Genomic DNA, 15,286 nt, shown 5'->3' on the forward strand with positions numbered 1-15,286 from the left:
TACAGACAGCCAATGATAAGTGCTCCCCCATGTCATACAAAACCAAAACCTAGTACCTTTACAGGAAAAAGCCTCAAAGAGCCAGAAACTTCCAAGTTGAATTTTTAGATTCCCACTAGTACAATAATGATCAGCAAAATAAAAGGAGAGGCTCCTTCATAAGCTTATATCCATGTTTACCTCCCCCTCCCACAACACCACTCTGTATTTCCACTCCCCACCCTAGCCTCCATTTGGTATGGTACACTTACCCACCATTTTAAGCATCATAAATTAAGACCAATACCATCGTTCTAAAGAAACATTTATTAAGGTTGCAGTATGTGTGTCAATATAAAGTCCCTTTTAAAACAGATAAGTTTTGAATCTGCAGCACTCTAGCAAATCTTTACCATCTTCATACTGCAGTTCTCAACACCGGTCAATATTCATGACTGCAATATTATTCCTACGTGCTCATAAAAAGTTCTGATCTAAAAAGTTTGTGTACAGAACAAAGTAGTTTAAATTTATAGCTACAGTCACATCCACACCAAGAGAGGTTTTATGAAACAGGCAGTTATAAGATAAACCAATTTATAACCAAAACACTGACACAAACTTTAGTGATTAACAGTAACTAAATCTATGACAACTAAATACCACACAAATCAAAAGTATAAAGATTTTAAATGTAAACTTAGGGAAGGTTCCAAATATACATAAGAGTTCAATACAGTAATTGCACAAAATGAAAAAAAGCAATGCTAGAGGTTTATAATCACTGAGGTTAGATCTTACATGCTTCACACCTGGGTGCTAATTTTTTTTTTTTTTTTTTTTTTAAAATGAGAAAACTGAGTGTAGAGCAATTCTACAGAACAACAGTAAATGTGCAAACCACAGATTATTTATGCATTAATGTTGCCATTCTGGGAAAAATCAAAAGGTGTAAAAACTGATTCTGGTAAAGGAATCAATTAACTCTGTATTTTTCCATCATTTCCAGAGAAATTCTGTCAGACACATTCAATGGATAAGTGGATACCAAGTTTCTTAACTTCGAAAATTTGTTTCAGTGAAAGCCACTTTGTTACACCAAGGATAAAAGAAAGCCGAGATGGTGATGTGTTTTGTAATAAAAGCAATACATAGCAGATGCATAATAAGGCTTTTGATTATCACTGCACATTTTAATTTAGAAGTCAAGCTGTAAAGCTCAGACTTCTTAATGAAGATGTGAAATAGTCACTTTCCATCCAGTGTCTTTCACTGTTGACAGATCTTTGTTTCAACCACAAAAGAATTTTCAAAGTGTCTGATTGTACGACAGCTCTCAGCTGAGCGCTTCTGGAGACCTGTGAGGAAGAAAAAAAGTTAAAGCTACAAGATATGGTCTGTACAGATTAGGTAGAAGTGCATGTGTGTCCATGCATGCATGCACACAAACTGGTTTAATCTGGCAATATACAAGTACACAAATAGTGTAAGCCAATTCAGTTAAGTTGTCACGATGGTTGTACAAAAGGTTGCTGCTGATTAAATATAAAACCTCACTACTCTCAAAGTGGTGTTGACATTACATTAGGGCTAAACAGTTGCTAAGTACCACTTAATGAATAAATGTCAGGTGTCCTTGTTTCTAGTATCCTCTTAGCTCTTCAGACTGTAAGCTGTTGTCTCAACACTAATTAGAGTCATGCCATAATGGCCCATCTGTTAAACTGCAGCCCTTCCTAACTCCTTCAAGCTGCAGAAGGCAATTCCCCTTTAGCATTCAGGTAATTCTGAAGAAGAGATACTGCAGAACATAATTTTTTGTTCCAACATGCACTTCCACCTTCACATAGCACACAGTACTTCTCCAGGACCCAATCCTGGTCTCAGTGAAATAAACAAAACTTCCACTCACTGACAGAAATATGACAATTCTCTTGATTTATCACTCTGTTGACAATAGATAAAATACATTAAAACTTGACAGTGGATACAGATCCCTACTATAGCAAAAACTGATCCTCCCACATGGTTTTAATTGTAAAAAAAATTAGACAAAAATATGGCAAGATCATGATTAAAATGGTAACTATTAGAATTAAGTCTCCCTCATACAGTGCTCAGTGATGTTAGATAACTCATGAACGTTCAGAAGCTGACTATAACCAACAGATTTGCTTGGGGAGATTAGCAGAACAAGAAGTTTTCGATGAAAATCTCCTTCCAAATACTAGCTGCCAACACCCTGTTTATATTGTTACAAGAGAAAAATGGACAAGAAGAGTGGCCTACAGTCTGAATTTTCACTTATTTTAAAAAGGCTTTTGTAGCAAAAGTTTATAAAGCCACTAGAAAATTCTGTAACTGGGTATAAAACTGCCTTATGTATTGCGTTTCACTAGTAAAAAAAAAAAAACACTTATTAGAATGAAAATAAGCCATATACTACTGTCTTTCCTTGTCTGTCCCCCCAAGCCCATTAAGCTTCCTAGGGGGCGGGAAAAAAAATTCTGAAGAGTCAACAAATTAGCGGCAAGAATCCAGGAGCTGCACTCCAGGAGCTGAGACTACCAGCACTGTGTTTTCAATCCCCAGTATCAGGCCTAGTGAACATCTGAATGATCTGTAGATTAAGTGCATGATTCTTCTATTATTTTTCCTCCTCTTCCTCTAAAATAAAATGTTTGCCACATGAAAAATATATAGGTTTTCATCAGTTTGAGCATCTCTGGTTATATAAAGGCATGAAGGCATTTACTGCATGCTAACAACAAGACATTATCTTTTATATTAGGATTTTCTGCGAAGAGTTTCAGACCCAGGCAATTTTCTTAAAAGTATAACTAAAATACCCTAAAAAAAAATGTAATGGCACACCAGCCTAATTATGGCAACATACTGTACCACAGTAAAATGTGTTTACTTATTTCCTGAAAAAGACTTGCATGCGAACAACTAATGTAAATTGCACATTTGAACTCCTGCCGTCAGTACTAATGCATTAGCATGATGTTACTCTTGTGGCACCTTACAGACTAACAGATATTTTGGAGCATAAGCTTTCGTGGGCTAAGACCCGCTTCATCAGACGCATGGGGGGGTGGGGTTCAGAGGGGTATTTAAAGAGTGGCCCTCCCTCTTACTGGGACTCCACTCTTTAAATACCTCTCTGAACCACCCCCCGCCCCAACATCTGATGAAGCAGGTCTTAGCCCACGAAAGCTTATGCTCCAAAATATCCGTTAGTCTATAAGGTGCCACAGACTAACACAGCTATCTCTCTGATACATGATATGTTAGCAACACTAAGTGGAGAGTTAATATACAAGAGCAAAAGAAAACTGTCACATGAGGCAAATGAAGTACACTAGTGAAAGTCTTCAGTGCATTGATCATTCACTGGGACAGAGTATTATCTTAAATGTGCCTAGGACTCAAATACCCTCCCTCTCCCCACGTTTGCAAGTCTGAGGGGCACAGATTTCTGTTTCTGTATATAAATCTTTTCTATTACTGCCAGCAGAACAAAAGCAGAAATGAAACAGCTGATCCTTTAAAGTTTTATTCTTCTAATAGCGACAATATCAAGAAGCAAAATCATAGGGGCCTTGGATCAAGACGACGACAACAGATATGTTGGGAGACCAAAAAGTGGATTGTATTAGTTAACTAATAGTAGGACATAACAATAGAGTCCCTTGCTCACAGACTAGGGCAGGCTAGGAGCACCTGCACATAGAAGACACCAAGAGAACCTCCAGCAAGCTGAGGAGGAATATCCTTTCATATTACTACACAGGCTACTACTGTACAATAAAGCAAGGAAAGGAATCCCATGCAGAGAGAGGAAAAATAGAAGTTCAATGTTCAGCAAACAGTTTCCTATAAGCAACCCCAGTAGTTCTATTAGGATGAAGGAGAGACCGACTTACCTCTGATGTGAGTTAGTTACAGTAATCTGGGTATAAAAAACCTCCAAGTGCTTTGAAGAGCTATGATGATCAATGCCCCCAGTATTATTCAGCTTTGTTGGCATATTTGTGTATTCACATGCATTTCCAACAGTTTAGATCAGAGATGCTCAAATTAATCTGTGGACCTTCCTGCTAAGGCACACACACCAGGCCAGTCACGCAAACGAATGAAGGGCTGTCCACCTAAATAGTGGAGCCATGCCTGTGAGCCACTAATTAGGTGCCTGGACCTTGGACCCTCATGTGGAAAGTGAGGTGGTGGCCTGGGGGAAATAGACTGTAGGTGGAAGGGCCCAGTGAGGTTGGGGAAAAAGGAGCTAGGTGGGGAGAATTTGGGATGTGCATGTCTGTAGCAGCCGGAAAAAGGGGACTTTCCACAGCTCCAGGGCCACAGCTGCTGTGGTGGGGAAGAGACCTTTAATCAATATTAAAATATGAATTGTGCACTTTGATTTTTGGAACAAAGAAAGTGTTCATTAAGAGTTTTAATACTGTGCTTTTGTCCAAAACACTTTACAACAGTTAGCTAAGGGCACAAATAGTGTTTGGAAAGATCAGTAAGTGGATCAAGATAAGCAATTTTCAAGCAGTACATGAAAAAAGTTTGAGAACCACTGACTTACACACCAAGTTCATATCTGAATAGGTGGCAGTGCTCTAGTTTGGTTGAAACTGAATCGTGAACCAGAATTTTTAAAACCAAAGCATGAATGTTAAGTTGTATCACATGCAGGTCTAGGCGTGTCTCTTTCAGATTTCCTTTTAAGATTTCTTCCAAGATTTGTTGCTTGTGCCAACGACCATCCACCAAAAGGGATTCTACAGTTTAAGTGCTACTAACCGAAGAGAAATACCCTATTATCCAAAGGCCAACTGTCCAGACGGGGTGGGAACAAAAACAAGATTCATACATATAGTCTCCCAAATTCCAAACACTCTACTGTCTCAAGACTGCTGACTAAAACGAAAGAGCGTAAGTAAATTCCCATTCAGGCTTGTATTTGGGCATATCTTTCAGCGTTTAATCTGTAAGAACTCATGTCTTACTGAAGGAGAAAATCTTTGGATTCAAAGAATTTCAAGTGGAACAAAATTAATTTAAAATAAAAAAAAAAAGCAAGCAAAGGCAGCAAGAGCCTGTCTTGTGGGGTATGAACACCTACCTGTTTCTTGAGCAAAGCTTTTTTTTAATCCAATTTCCCGTCTACTGAAATAATGTATTGCCTATACTGCAGGCAACAAAAACACTCACCTGCTCTCTGATCTCTGCGCTGAAGTCTGAAGGTCTCTTTTCCTACACAAAGCTGATAAATGAAAATGCCCAAATCAGATACATTATCTATCTCTTCTGTTACCACCATTTCTTCACGAACTACGTAAGTCTGAGGCAAGTAAGAACCAGTCTAGAAGGGGGGAAAAAAAAGAAACCGCAGTTCAATTCCTTCATTAACATTCTGTTAAGAAACTATGCTAGTTTTCTGCATTATCACCTGATAAAAGAGTTAATTTTGACTACTACAGGATTTTGCATGGTAATTTTATTCATTAGATTGTTAATGAAGCAGTATTTTTAAATATTACCTGCCCATGATTAAGGGTCAGAGTGCAAATGTTAATTGAATCAGGTTAGGGTACTATATTAGAAAAGCTGTAGTTAAGATGCTATACCTACTCTCACAACCCAAGCATGTGGCAAAAACTAAGTCCGTCAAAGTGGACAGTTCAGCCCCCACCATTAAAGTGGTTATGTTTTCCTTATTTGAAAGCTAATTATCTCCAGGACGTGAATATACAAAAGACAAAAAAGCAGACACTTCCACATATTTTAAACAACATGGCAGATAAATTTCTCTGTAGAAGCAGCAGTTTCATAAGCACATGAGAGAACAGGGGAGCATAAGAGAAGTGAGCAATGAGGTAAAACAAGATCCCCTTCTTTTAGGCACTATCCTCCCTGTATGTTTTAAAAAAAAAAAAACAAAAACAAAAACAAAAACAAACAAAAAAAACACACACCACAGAGGAAAGGATTAGAAAGTCTGTTTCCATGAAGATATTGGCACACCTTAGCAAAAGTTAAAACTGTTTCCAACACAAGTAACTAAGCCATGAAGCCACGTGCCTTTAAGTTTCTCTCTCTGGCCAGAGGCGATAACATTCTGCTGATTTCAATACCGTGGCACAACACAGTTCTCTTTAGTTTGTGAGGAGTCTATTAGAAATTTTAAATAGGTTTCAAAGGCCATCTGATTTTCTGGCTTTTGGATTAAAAAAAGCCCAAAATTTAAGAGCAAGTCTAATAGATCAATAGCAGTTTCCTGTTTGACTTTAAAATGTTTTATTTTTAAAATATATAGTCTAAGGGCATCTGACTCTGGCCACTATTAGAAGACAGGACACTGGACTAGACAGACCTTTGGTCAAACCCATCATGGACCTTCTTCAATTCTTAGGTTGCTTAAAAGTTTAATGTCTCCGTAAAGCTAAAAAATTATATTGATGTATGAATCAAACTGCATAAATCCATGCTGGCTGAGAAGAATATATATTTAACTGGAAAACACAGCCTGGAAAGCTTAACCCCAGTTCAAAAATCTCATTTGGAAGCAGAAATCAGATTTTCTAATTCCAAAAAGCAGAGTGCCTTGAAAGGCAACTGATTCTTAGTTAGTATCACGAAATAAGTTCACAACTGCACACCAGTGTATGATTAGATGTCGACCACTTGGAAGAGAGAGAGTCTAAATACACACACACAAAACTCCAATCACTTCCAATTTCAGACCATTTGTTTTCAAAAAAGTCTGTTGTACGTTCCCCACCCCCCAAAGGCCAGATCTGACGTTATTTACAAGTTCTTGCTCTCTTAAAAGCTAGATATTTAGTATTTGAGAGCAGTTAGCCTGAAAACTTAAGTTTTCAGGCTAACTATCTAATCAACATGTACAGGATGTACTGAAACATGACCATCAAGCTGTATTGCAGAGACGGTGAGCTGAAGGGAAAAGCACTCGAGAGCAAAAAGATTCATTGTGGGAATGGGGACAGTTACTGCTACCGAATTTTGTACATGTAGTTTCATTTATTATCAAAAAAAAAAGTCACACGTTTAGATATGCTATGCAAAATAGAAAAGTTCTACATACCGCCAGTTTTGCAAACAGGTCCATCAGATTCCTTGGTGGCATAACAATAGATGTGTTCAGAGGGATCACATAGCAGTTACCCAGTTGTAAGTCAAGATAAGCAGTCAGAAGCTATTATGGAAAGAGGTTTAATAGCGATTCTCAAATCAATCAAGTATTACCTTACTTTGGGATGATTACAATAGACTTAGTTTTGTGTTTTACAGAATCTCAAAAAAAAAAATCTAGCATGCCAAGATCGGTGCATATTAAACACATCAAAACAGAATTAACTTTCTAGACCAAGCAAAAATAGAACTAAATTAAACTATTTTCGATACAGAGTATGACAAAGGCTACAGCTCTACGTCAAGTAAGAGAGCCTTTTAAACAGGAAGTGAAAGGCAACACGAGCATAAGCCTTCATGCTTTAAAAGAAAGTCTTCCTACCAGGAAGAAGCTTCTTATGACAAGAAATACATTTAATATCAAAAAAATAGGACTTGGTATCTTGAAAAGTTGTTCCTGTAATTATAAGCACTTAATTAAAATGTTCCTCTAGAGTTTAACACCTGTTGCCTGGTTCCTGGCTGCCCGCTATTCACAGGAGTTTGGAAAGTTAACAGGGTTGCTGGCACTGGTGAATTTCCCAGCTCTCCTGAATGGCAGGCAGCCCAGAGCCAGGGGCCAGCTCCCCACCACTCAGCCACGTTAACCCAAGATTTGTGCAACTTGAGTGCACATATCTCGGGGTTCTACTGTACAAAGGACATACAAGAGTGTGAATTAAAGAATAAAAATGGAAGAGATGCAGCAAAAGCAAGTAAAAGGAGTCAGCAGAAAAACTGTTAAATATTCACATTTTGGTGCTCAGTATAGTTTCATAGGTAGGCAGTAGATTTTGAAAAACGGAATGTATCCAGAAGATCCCTCCCCTGCAAAAGCTGAAATTTCACCTACAGAAGTACTGCCTGTTGAAGATTACAACAGACTCCAGTACACACTTCTGAAAAGCAACTGCATTTTTTTGTTTTGTTTTTATTTCTAAAATACATGAAAATGCCACATTTTAATGTATTTTTCTCAAGGTCACACACATTGATTTGCTCTGAGATGATCTTCACTGCTCACAATGTAACCTTGCAAAAATTAGGTAGGCTTTTCAAAAAATCCCAATTTTGGTTGATGTCTGTGCAGATGACAATATGACCAATTTTGGAGAAGATTTAGTGTGATCCAAACACAGAGCAGTTGTTCTCAAGCTAACTTCCTTTGTCATAATTTTTAAAAGGAAGCTTTCATATCTATAAGATTCATATATTTAAGTTTAAATATAAATTTTAGTTATTTTACAGCGATGTTTTTACAACACACCCCTCTTCAGTTCTGGCTCTAAAACAGGACCAGGACACCTCTTCTCAGGCCAGGGCCCAGTGAACCACAGACAAATCAGTCAGAGGCTACACAAAAGTGAGAACGATGGGAAAAAAAATAAATAAAAATTCACACACTTTCCTCCTCGTTCCAAATACACACCAGCCCCAGTGCCTGATGGGCCCAGGGCTAGTACATTTTATGGACACCTCTAGGCTCTGGGATGGGGCAAAAAGTGAGGGGTTCAGTGTGGGAAGGATCTGTCAAGCAGCAGACTTGGGATTGCGGGGTGGGTCTGGACAGGAGTGCATGAGTAGACTGGAACTGGGGGTCTGGGCAGGATGGAGAGTGCAGGGGAAGGTGGGAGGATGGTTGCTGAAGGGGTTGGGCTGCAGGGTCTGGAAGGGAGTAGTCACAGTTGGGGAAGGAGGAAAGGTGGAGGGAGCAAGAGTGTGGAGAGGGTCTGGGCAGGGCACAGTTGTCGTCTGATGCCAGAGTCTGGGCAGCACCCCCAGATGCATGTGGCTCTGCACCCTTCCCCCTCCCCCACACACTCCCAGGCACCACCCACCCCTGTTTTGCTTGGCTGAAATTCTGGCCAGAGTGGGCAGGATAAAGCCTCCAAGAAGCGCTGAAGCTGCTACTGTCATTTCCCTCCCCTTCCCTGATGGGGGACAGGAGTCATGAGCCTCAGGGTCCAGATGCAAGAAAACTGCTCTCTGGATCCGGATCCAGATCTGGATCACAGGCAGGGGTTCCCCACTCTGTTCTAGAAAGATACATCTAAATAGCCCAATAGTGCTGCCAGTTCCTAGCTTTCTACCAATTTAAATACATTTAGAATAGGAGTTTGTCATCAGCCTCCTTTACCACCCCCACAAAATAAAAGTAACTTGACATTTGTTTTGCTGTATGGCCCTTTCCTCAGTCAACAGCTAAAAAGGAGACTTGCTAAAGTGTTTTTTTTTTTTGTTTTTTTGTTTTTTTTTTAAAAATTAGTGATGTTTACTCTCCTGTCCCAATTCAGGTTCAAAACTCTAAGTTTTCAGGTAGGTGGCATTTCAGCTCAATTACCAGGAGTTACAAAATCTGTCACAGCCAAAAACATGCTTAAGTTGCATAGCAACTTATAAATCCATTCTGGTAAATGAACCTGTTTCACTTGTTATAACTGAAAAGGCTTCCAAATTTAAGAGTAGTGAAGCTAGAGTTTATGCCTACACTAATAAAGCTCTCTTTATTAAGACTGAGAGACAGTTTATCAAGAGATATTTAATTACAGTAGTAGCAGTGAGAAATGCACAAAGTCACAGTAAACTATCATTTTGAGAACAGGTAGGCAGTAAAGCCATCCATTTTCCGAAAGTATTAAAAATGACCCTTTAAACTCACCCTGTCAAAGTCATGCACAATAGCTGCTGGATCACTATCTGAGAACTTTGGAACTGGAACATCAATGATTGCTACATTGTCATCTTCCCGAATGTCAGCTTCTTCTGCAACAGGCAGGTAGTACGGTTCTACAGAGCGATCCTGATTTTCATTTTCTAAGTAACACATTTCCCCACGGTACATCTTGTGCTAAAAATAAAAGTCAGCTCTGTCATTGTTTTGGTGTAGCACTTCACTTTTAAAATGTAAAGTAGCACTAAAACAAAAGTATAGTTCTTTTCTACCTAACCTTCAAGGGTGAAGGCCTGTAACATTTCAGTTAAGCCTCAATTTTTAATCAATACCCTGACAGAAGTCTCGTAATAAACCTATTAATTACTATTTTGATTTTTTTAGATTGTGAAAATACAAAAAAGTTCACAAATCCAAACATTTATTCTGAACAAAGCAAATAAATATTCAAGTTACCCTAGGCATGAAATACTTGTAGATGCATGCTCCACCAACCACAACACCTGCTAAGATGAATGCAAGACCCAAAAGTGTCAATAAACACCTTCCAGATGAATTTTCGTTTCCACGTGTTGCAATTTCTGGATCCTTTAAAGAAAAATAGATACAAGATTTGACAAAAATTTAGTTGCTTGAATTTATAAGCACACTTATTCTGCCACCCAATTGACCGTGAGCCACATGGCACATCACATTCTCTTTTCTCAAATACAGCTTTTTATTCAATAGTTGCCCTTGCACACTACCAGGAAAACCTAAGCCCAACTTTTTAAAAAACAAGGGAATGAAAATGCTCTTAGTGTAAAATGTAGCTAACAGCAGCAATTTCAAAAAGCCTTTGGAAGTCTGACCCACTCTTGGCCAGAAGTGGGAAAACTGCAAGTCTTCTGATGTTAAACCGTTTCATTTTAGTATATTCAAAATAAATACACTAACCCTCAATTTAACAGGCTAATGGGGATGAGGGGCATCCACTATTCCCAAAAGTCCATTAAATGAGGGTTTACTGCCCCCCCAGCTCCTCTAGCCCCAGTTGTGCCCCCCCAAAAGCCAGCAACTCACCAGAGTCACTGCCGCTGGAGCTGGAACTGCCAGAGCCCACCATGCACAGCTGGAGGCACTCTGCCGCCACCACATGCTCTTCCCACCAGGACTAGGATGCACACATGAGTGGCAAGTGCCATCTGCCAATGTACATGCCCCACTCCTGGTGAGAGGGGTGCACAGCAGCTCCAGCGGAGGAGGTGGTGGTTCCTCCAGGCAACAGCAGTAGTAAGTTGCAACTTTTTTTTCCCTGACGGGAGTTGTGGATTTTAGGATTTTACAGACACCACCGGACTCTGGGAACACAGTTGTCCATTCATGGTCCCTGAAATTGACAGTTTACTGTAAAATGCTCACAGCAGACTCCAGCTAGAAAGGGAAAAACATTTGTATTAATTTAATAACTCCATTTCAAAAATATGCAAAATTTCATTGCTGTCTTACATTTGAGATACAGCAGATTTCATGAGCTTGAGGCAATCTAAACTTCCTATTTATTATCACATGTATAACTAACTATCCTTCTTCCAGTAAGCTATCTGAAGAAACTCCAGCAAGTTTCAAAAGCTTTTAAAGAGGCAGGGAAGATCTTGATTTCTTTCAGTCAAAGCTTTTTCAAAGCTTTTTTCTTGGTTTTGTATACAATGACCTCCTTTCATACGTTGTTCCTGACCAAAAAAGAGTCCATCAAAACAAAGCCACTACACGCTATGTAAATATCTAAGTGTCTTTTTAAACCTCAATCTCACACTTTTTTTTTTTGTTTTTTCAATAACTTTTTCCTATTCATTTAGTGTTCTTCTGTTGCTGTGTAAGAAGTCTATATGACTAGGAGGTAGGCTGTAAGTAGTGTTTTATTCAGAGAATTAACAGTAGGTGTTACTTGTACAAAATAGAAGCAAATATCTCAGGGAACAGCTAACTTGTGGGTTTCTCAGCTATGTTTGCCAAATGCACACAAACAACAACAAATGCAAAATGCAAGAGCCCCACAACTATAGGCTGGATTCTTCATAGCACATTAGTACAGGAACAGATTAATATAGATAAGTGGTTCTCAACGTGTGGTCTGCAACCATCTTGCAGGAGGGCTGCAGGCCCAGGACTCTCTCCCTAAGACTGCCATCACAGCAGGGAGCCCACCCTGGCTCCCAGCCCTGTGCCTCACCCTCTATATTACAGCTGTATATCTACATTTTAATGCTCCTGTAGCCTAATTGAACAATTCAGTATTTAACGATAAGCAAATGGGTGGTTGCCTAGCAGTCTACTGAAAGCTTAGAATTGAAAGGGGTGGGCCACGAGCCAAAAAGTTTGAGAACCACTGTAACAGACTTAAATTACAAGTTCTTTGGGATAGGGATCATCTTTTGTTTATACCTAGGTGCCTAACATAGTCTGACAGCAATTCATGACCAGGACCTCTAGGCACTACCAGAATATAAACAAACACATGAAAAGCGCCTTTTGTAAGAATATTACCCATTTCCTTTTAAAAAAAAAGGATATCCATGTTTTGCTGAGCAAAAACTTGAAAGCTCACATACTGAAGGAAGTTATCAGCTAAACAGTTTGGTTCAGGCACTAAACCATGTCAGATGCATTTCTGATATTCTGCTTGAGTACTACTGGTGTAAACAAGTACTGATTCAGCAAAACAGCTGCTTGTAGTAGACTGAAAAAATTTTAAACCTATTCCAGTTTCTCTGTGGTGAGAATTCTTTCACCATGCAGACATTTAGAATGGGACACAATAAAATCTCTTAACAAAAAAAAAACACCTTACATTTAAGGACAGTCTTATTTTGCCCCTAAATATTTCCATCATACTGCACAATATATTTATATATACACAATTAAATGGTTCCCCATCCTGTCACGATTACTTAAATGTTGGCGTGCTTCTGTTATTGCTCCAATTATGAAGATTCCCCTAAAGCTGTCTAGATGGGAAACTTATTTCACTTCATAATAATGTGGGCAAATACCTATGGTTTGTTCTGAACACATCATACAACATTTACTGTTTTCTTTTATTTTACGAAAGGAAGATTGTATGCATTATAATAGAGTTCAAATGTAGTCTGATATTTTATTGAAATATGCTTCAGGAAACAACTGTGCCAGTAAACTTGTCTTCTTCCCATTATTCCAGCAAATACAAAAAGGAAGTGAAAATAGCCAAGCTTACTTCACTTTTATTTAGGTGGATTTGTGTGGTATTCACCCATACCTAAGATTTGCTACATTACACTCTGGAGTTGGAGCAAAAAGCTTGCCTGCGGATTTTTGTAGTTAAGTTTAAGTCAATATTTGAAAGGCATGAGTCAACACAATGTAGCTCAAATGAAAACCTGCTCATCTCATTTTCATGAGAAAGGAAGAAAAAAAGAAAAAAGGCATACATAACACATACAAAAGTGTTCAGGCTGCAAAAAAAAAAAAAAAAGGGTAGCATGTTAAAGTTGAAACGATTAAAATATATATCTACAAAGATCAAGTGAACTCAGACATTTTATGGACAAATACAGTAGACCCTTGTTTTATGTGGGGGTTGCATAAGTCAACTTTCGGGCAATTCAGGGGAGCCAGGAAAGTGAGCAGGTCATCTGCCCTGGGTCAGTTTCCCCACTCCTGTCAGGGAAGACAGCTGAGAGCCTTACTCTGGACTACCTTCACTGACAGAAGCTGCTGCCCCTGCACAGGGAGAGTAAGGCTACCACCCTTGGTAACAGTGGGTTTCTCCTCTCCTGTGGGGCAGCGGATACAGTGCTGCACTGGTCAGTCTTCCCACTTCTCTGAGTGACAACCCAAGATATGTGCAACTCAATGCCTGTATCATTGGAAGGGAAGGGTCTATTGTATAATAAGAGAGTCAGTTACACAAACAGGATATATGGGCCAATCTCAAGCTAAAATGCATTTTTTTCCTACTAGATATGCAAATGACCAGGATAGATGGGAACTCAGCCTCTGACCTGTTGTGTGTCTGTATAAGTACACAGGAACTAAATTTATATTATCTTTCTAGAGCTAACAGTTTAGCTAACCCAGTGGTTAAGACTACAGCTGACTAATGCAAAAGCATAGCGAAAAAGTCACTCTTTCCTTTACACTACACCATTTAACAAAAAAAATTCTTGACACGTTTAAGTGTTTTTGCCTAGTTTCTATTTAAAGTTCTTAAAGAGAAACCTTAATTCTAATCACATTTAACTTAATCACAGACAGTTTACAACAATTCCATCTTCCCTAATAATTGGAACAATGCCTTCATAACAACACGGGCAGTTGCATGTTCAGGCACAGCCAGAATTGGGAGACAAAAAGGCTTTGACCGTGAAGGTGATCGGGGTCAACTGTAGAACTACATGAGCTGGCTGGTTCGCCCTTTCCGTGTCTTTAAACCAGTTTCACTCTAGCTGCTCATGCCAGAGTGCAACGTTCAGACCAGAGTGGGGTCAGCTGGTCAATCGAAGCGCAATCATCCCCCAGCCCCAGCGCACACTGTTTCCCGGCCCCTGGAGAGCGTTTTAAAGCCCGTCTCGGGGCTCGCGGACTGAACAGGACGTACTTTGCGCTGGCAGTGGCGGATTCGCGGCTCACGAACGGCATAAAGCAGCGCACTGATGCTGCATTTCCATAGCGCCCCCCCCCCACTGCCCCCCGATTAGCACCACAGCCGGGAGCTGCGGGGGTGGCTGCGCAGCAGGGAGCTCAGCGCAGCTTCCCAGCTCTGAGGCGCCCCGCAATCCTCGACGCCATCACACCAGCAAGTGAGTTAAAGGGACGCAAATGGCCGTGCGAGGCGCAGCGGGCCAGCCGGCCTCCATTAGAGGCTGGAGCAACACTGCCCCCCCGCACCACACAAAATGGATCCCTCCCTCCAGTGACCGGGACGCCGAGACCAGACCCCTCCCCACCGAGTTCCGACCGCCGCTTGCAGGGGCCCCAAGGACCCCTCTTCCCCCAGGGGCAGCAAAGAAGAGAACCCCCGTCACCGGCAAGCGGCTGCCCCCTCCCTAGGGGGCAACCTCGATCTCCGCCATTTTAGTCCCTCGCCGGGGGCCCTACGACCGTCCCCAGGCAACTGACGCCACAAGAAGATGGAGGCGCCCCGCACAGCCCGCCCCGCACCTTGTCAGCCACCAGCGCCTCGCCCGCATCCTTCTTGGGCTCGTCCTTGTGAGCGAAGGGGGAGCTGAAGGCGATTTTCACCATGGCGCTGCCTGCTCCGAGCTGCGCACTGCCCTGCCGCAACCGCCGCTGTTCCGGACTCGCAGCCCGGCGGGGGGGGAAGAGCCAACGCGCCCGTGCGTCTGTGCGCGCGCGCTCCGTCGCTACGCCCCGTGCGCGTCCGCGAGCTCGGCGGAGCCGCGCGAGCGAGCG

General features: G+C 40.8%; 1 protein-coding gene across 2 annotated transcripts; it reads right to left on the bottom strand.

Moving 5' to 3' along the window:
• Positions 1–291: 291 nt before the first annotated feature.
• ITM2A (integral membrane protein 2A) lies at positions 292–15,201 on the bottom strand. Of its 2 annotated transcripts, none has more exons than XM_075007412.1 (6): positions 15,035–15,201; positions 10,310–10,441; positions 9,842–10,030; positions 7,097–7,207; positions 5,203–5,353; positions 292–1,337 (listed from the first exon to the last, which is right to left on the bottom strand). In XM_075007412.1, the coding sequence occupies exons 1-6, from the start codon at positions 15,116–15,118 to the stop codon at positions 1,249–1,251; spliced, it is 756 nt and encodes a 251-aa protein (XP_074863513.1). In that variant the 5' UTR covers positions 15,119–15,201; the 3' UTR covers positions 292–1,248. The 2 variants fall into 2 exon arrangements, with proteins under 2 accessions (XP_074863513.1, XP_074863514.1); XM_075007413.1 differs by lacking the exon at positions 15,035–15,201 and adding an exon at positions 10,916–11,175.
• Positions 15,202–15,286: the final 85 nt, after the last annotated feature.

The sequence above is a fragment of the Carettochelys insculpta genome, chromosome 13 (assembly GCF_033958435.1).
Source record: "Carettochelys insculpta isolate YL-2023 chromosome 13, ASM3395843v1, whole genome shotgun sequence".
Classification (NCBI taxonomy): domain Eukaryota; kingdom Metazoa; phylum Chordata; order Testudines; family Carettochelyidae; genus Carettochelys; species Carettochelys insculpta.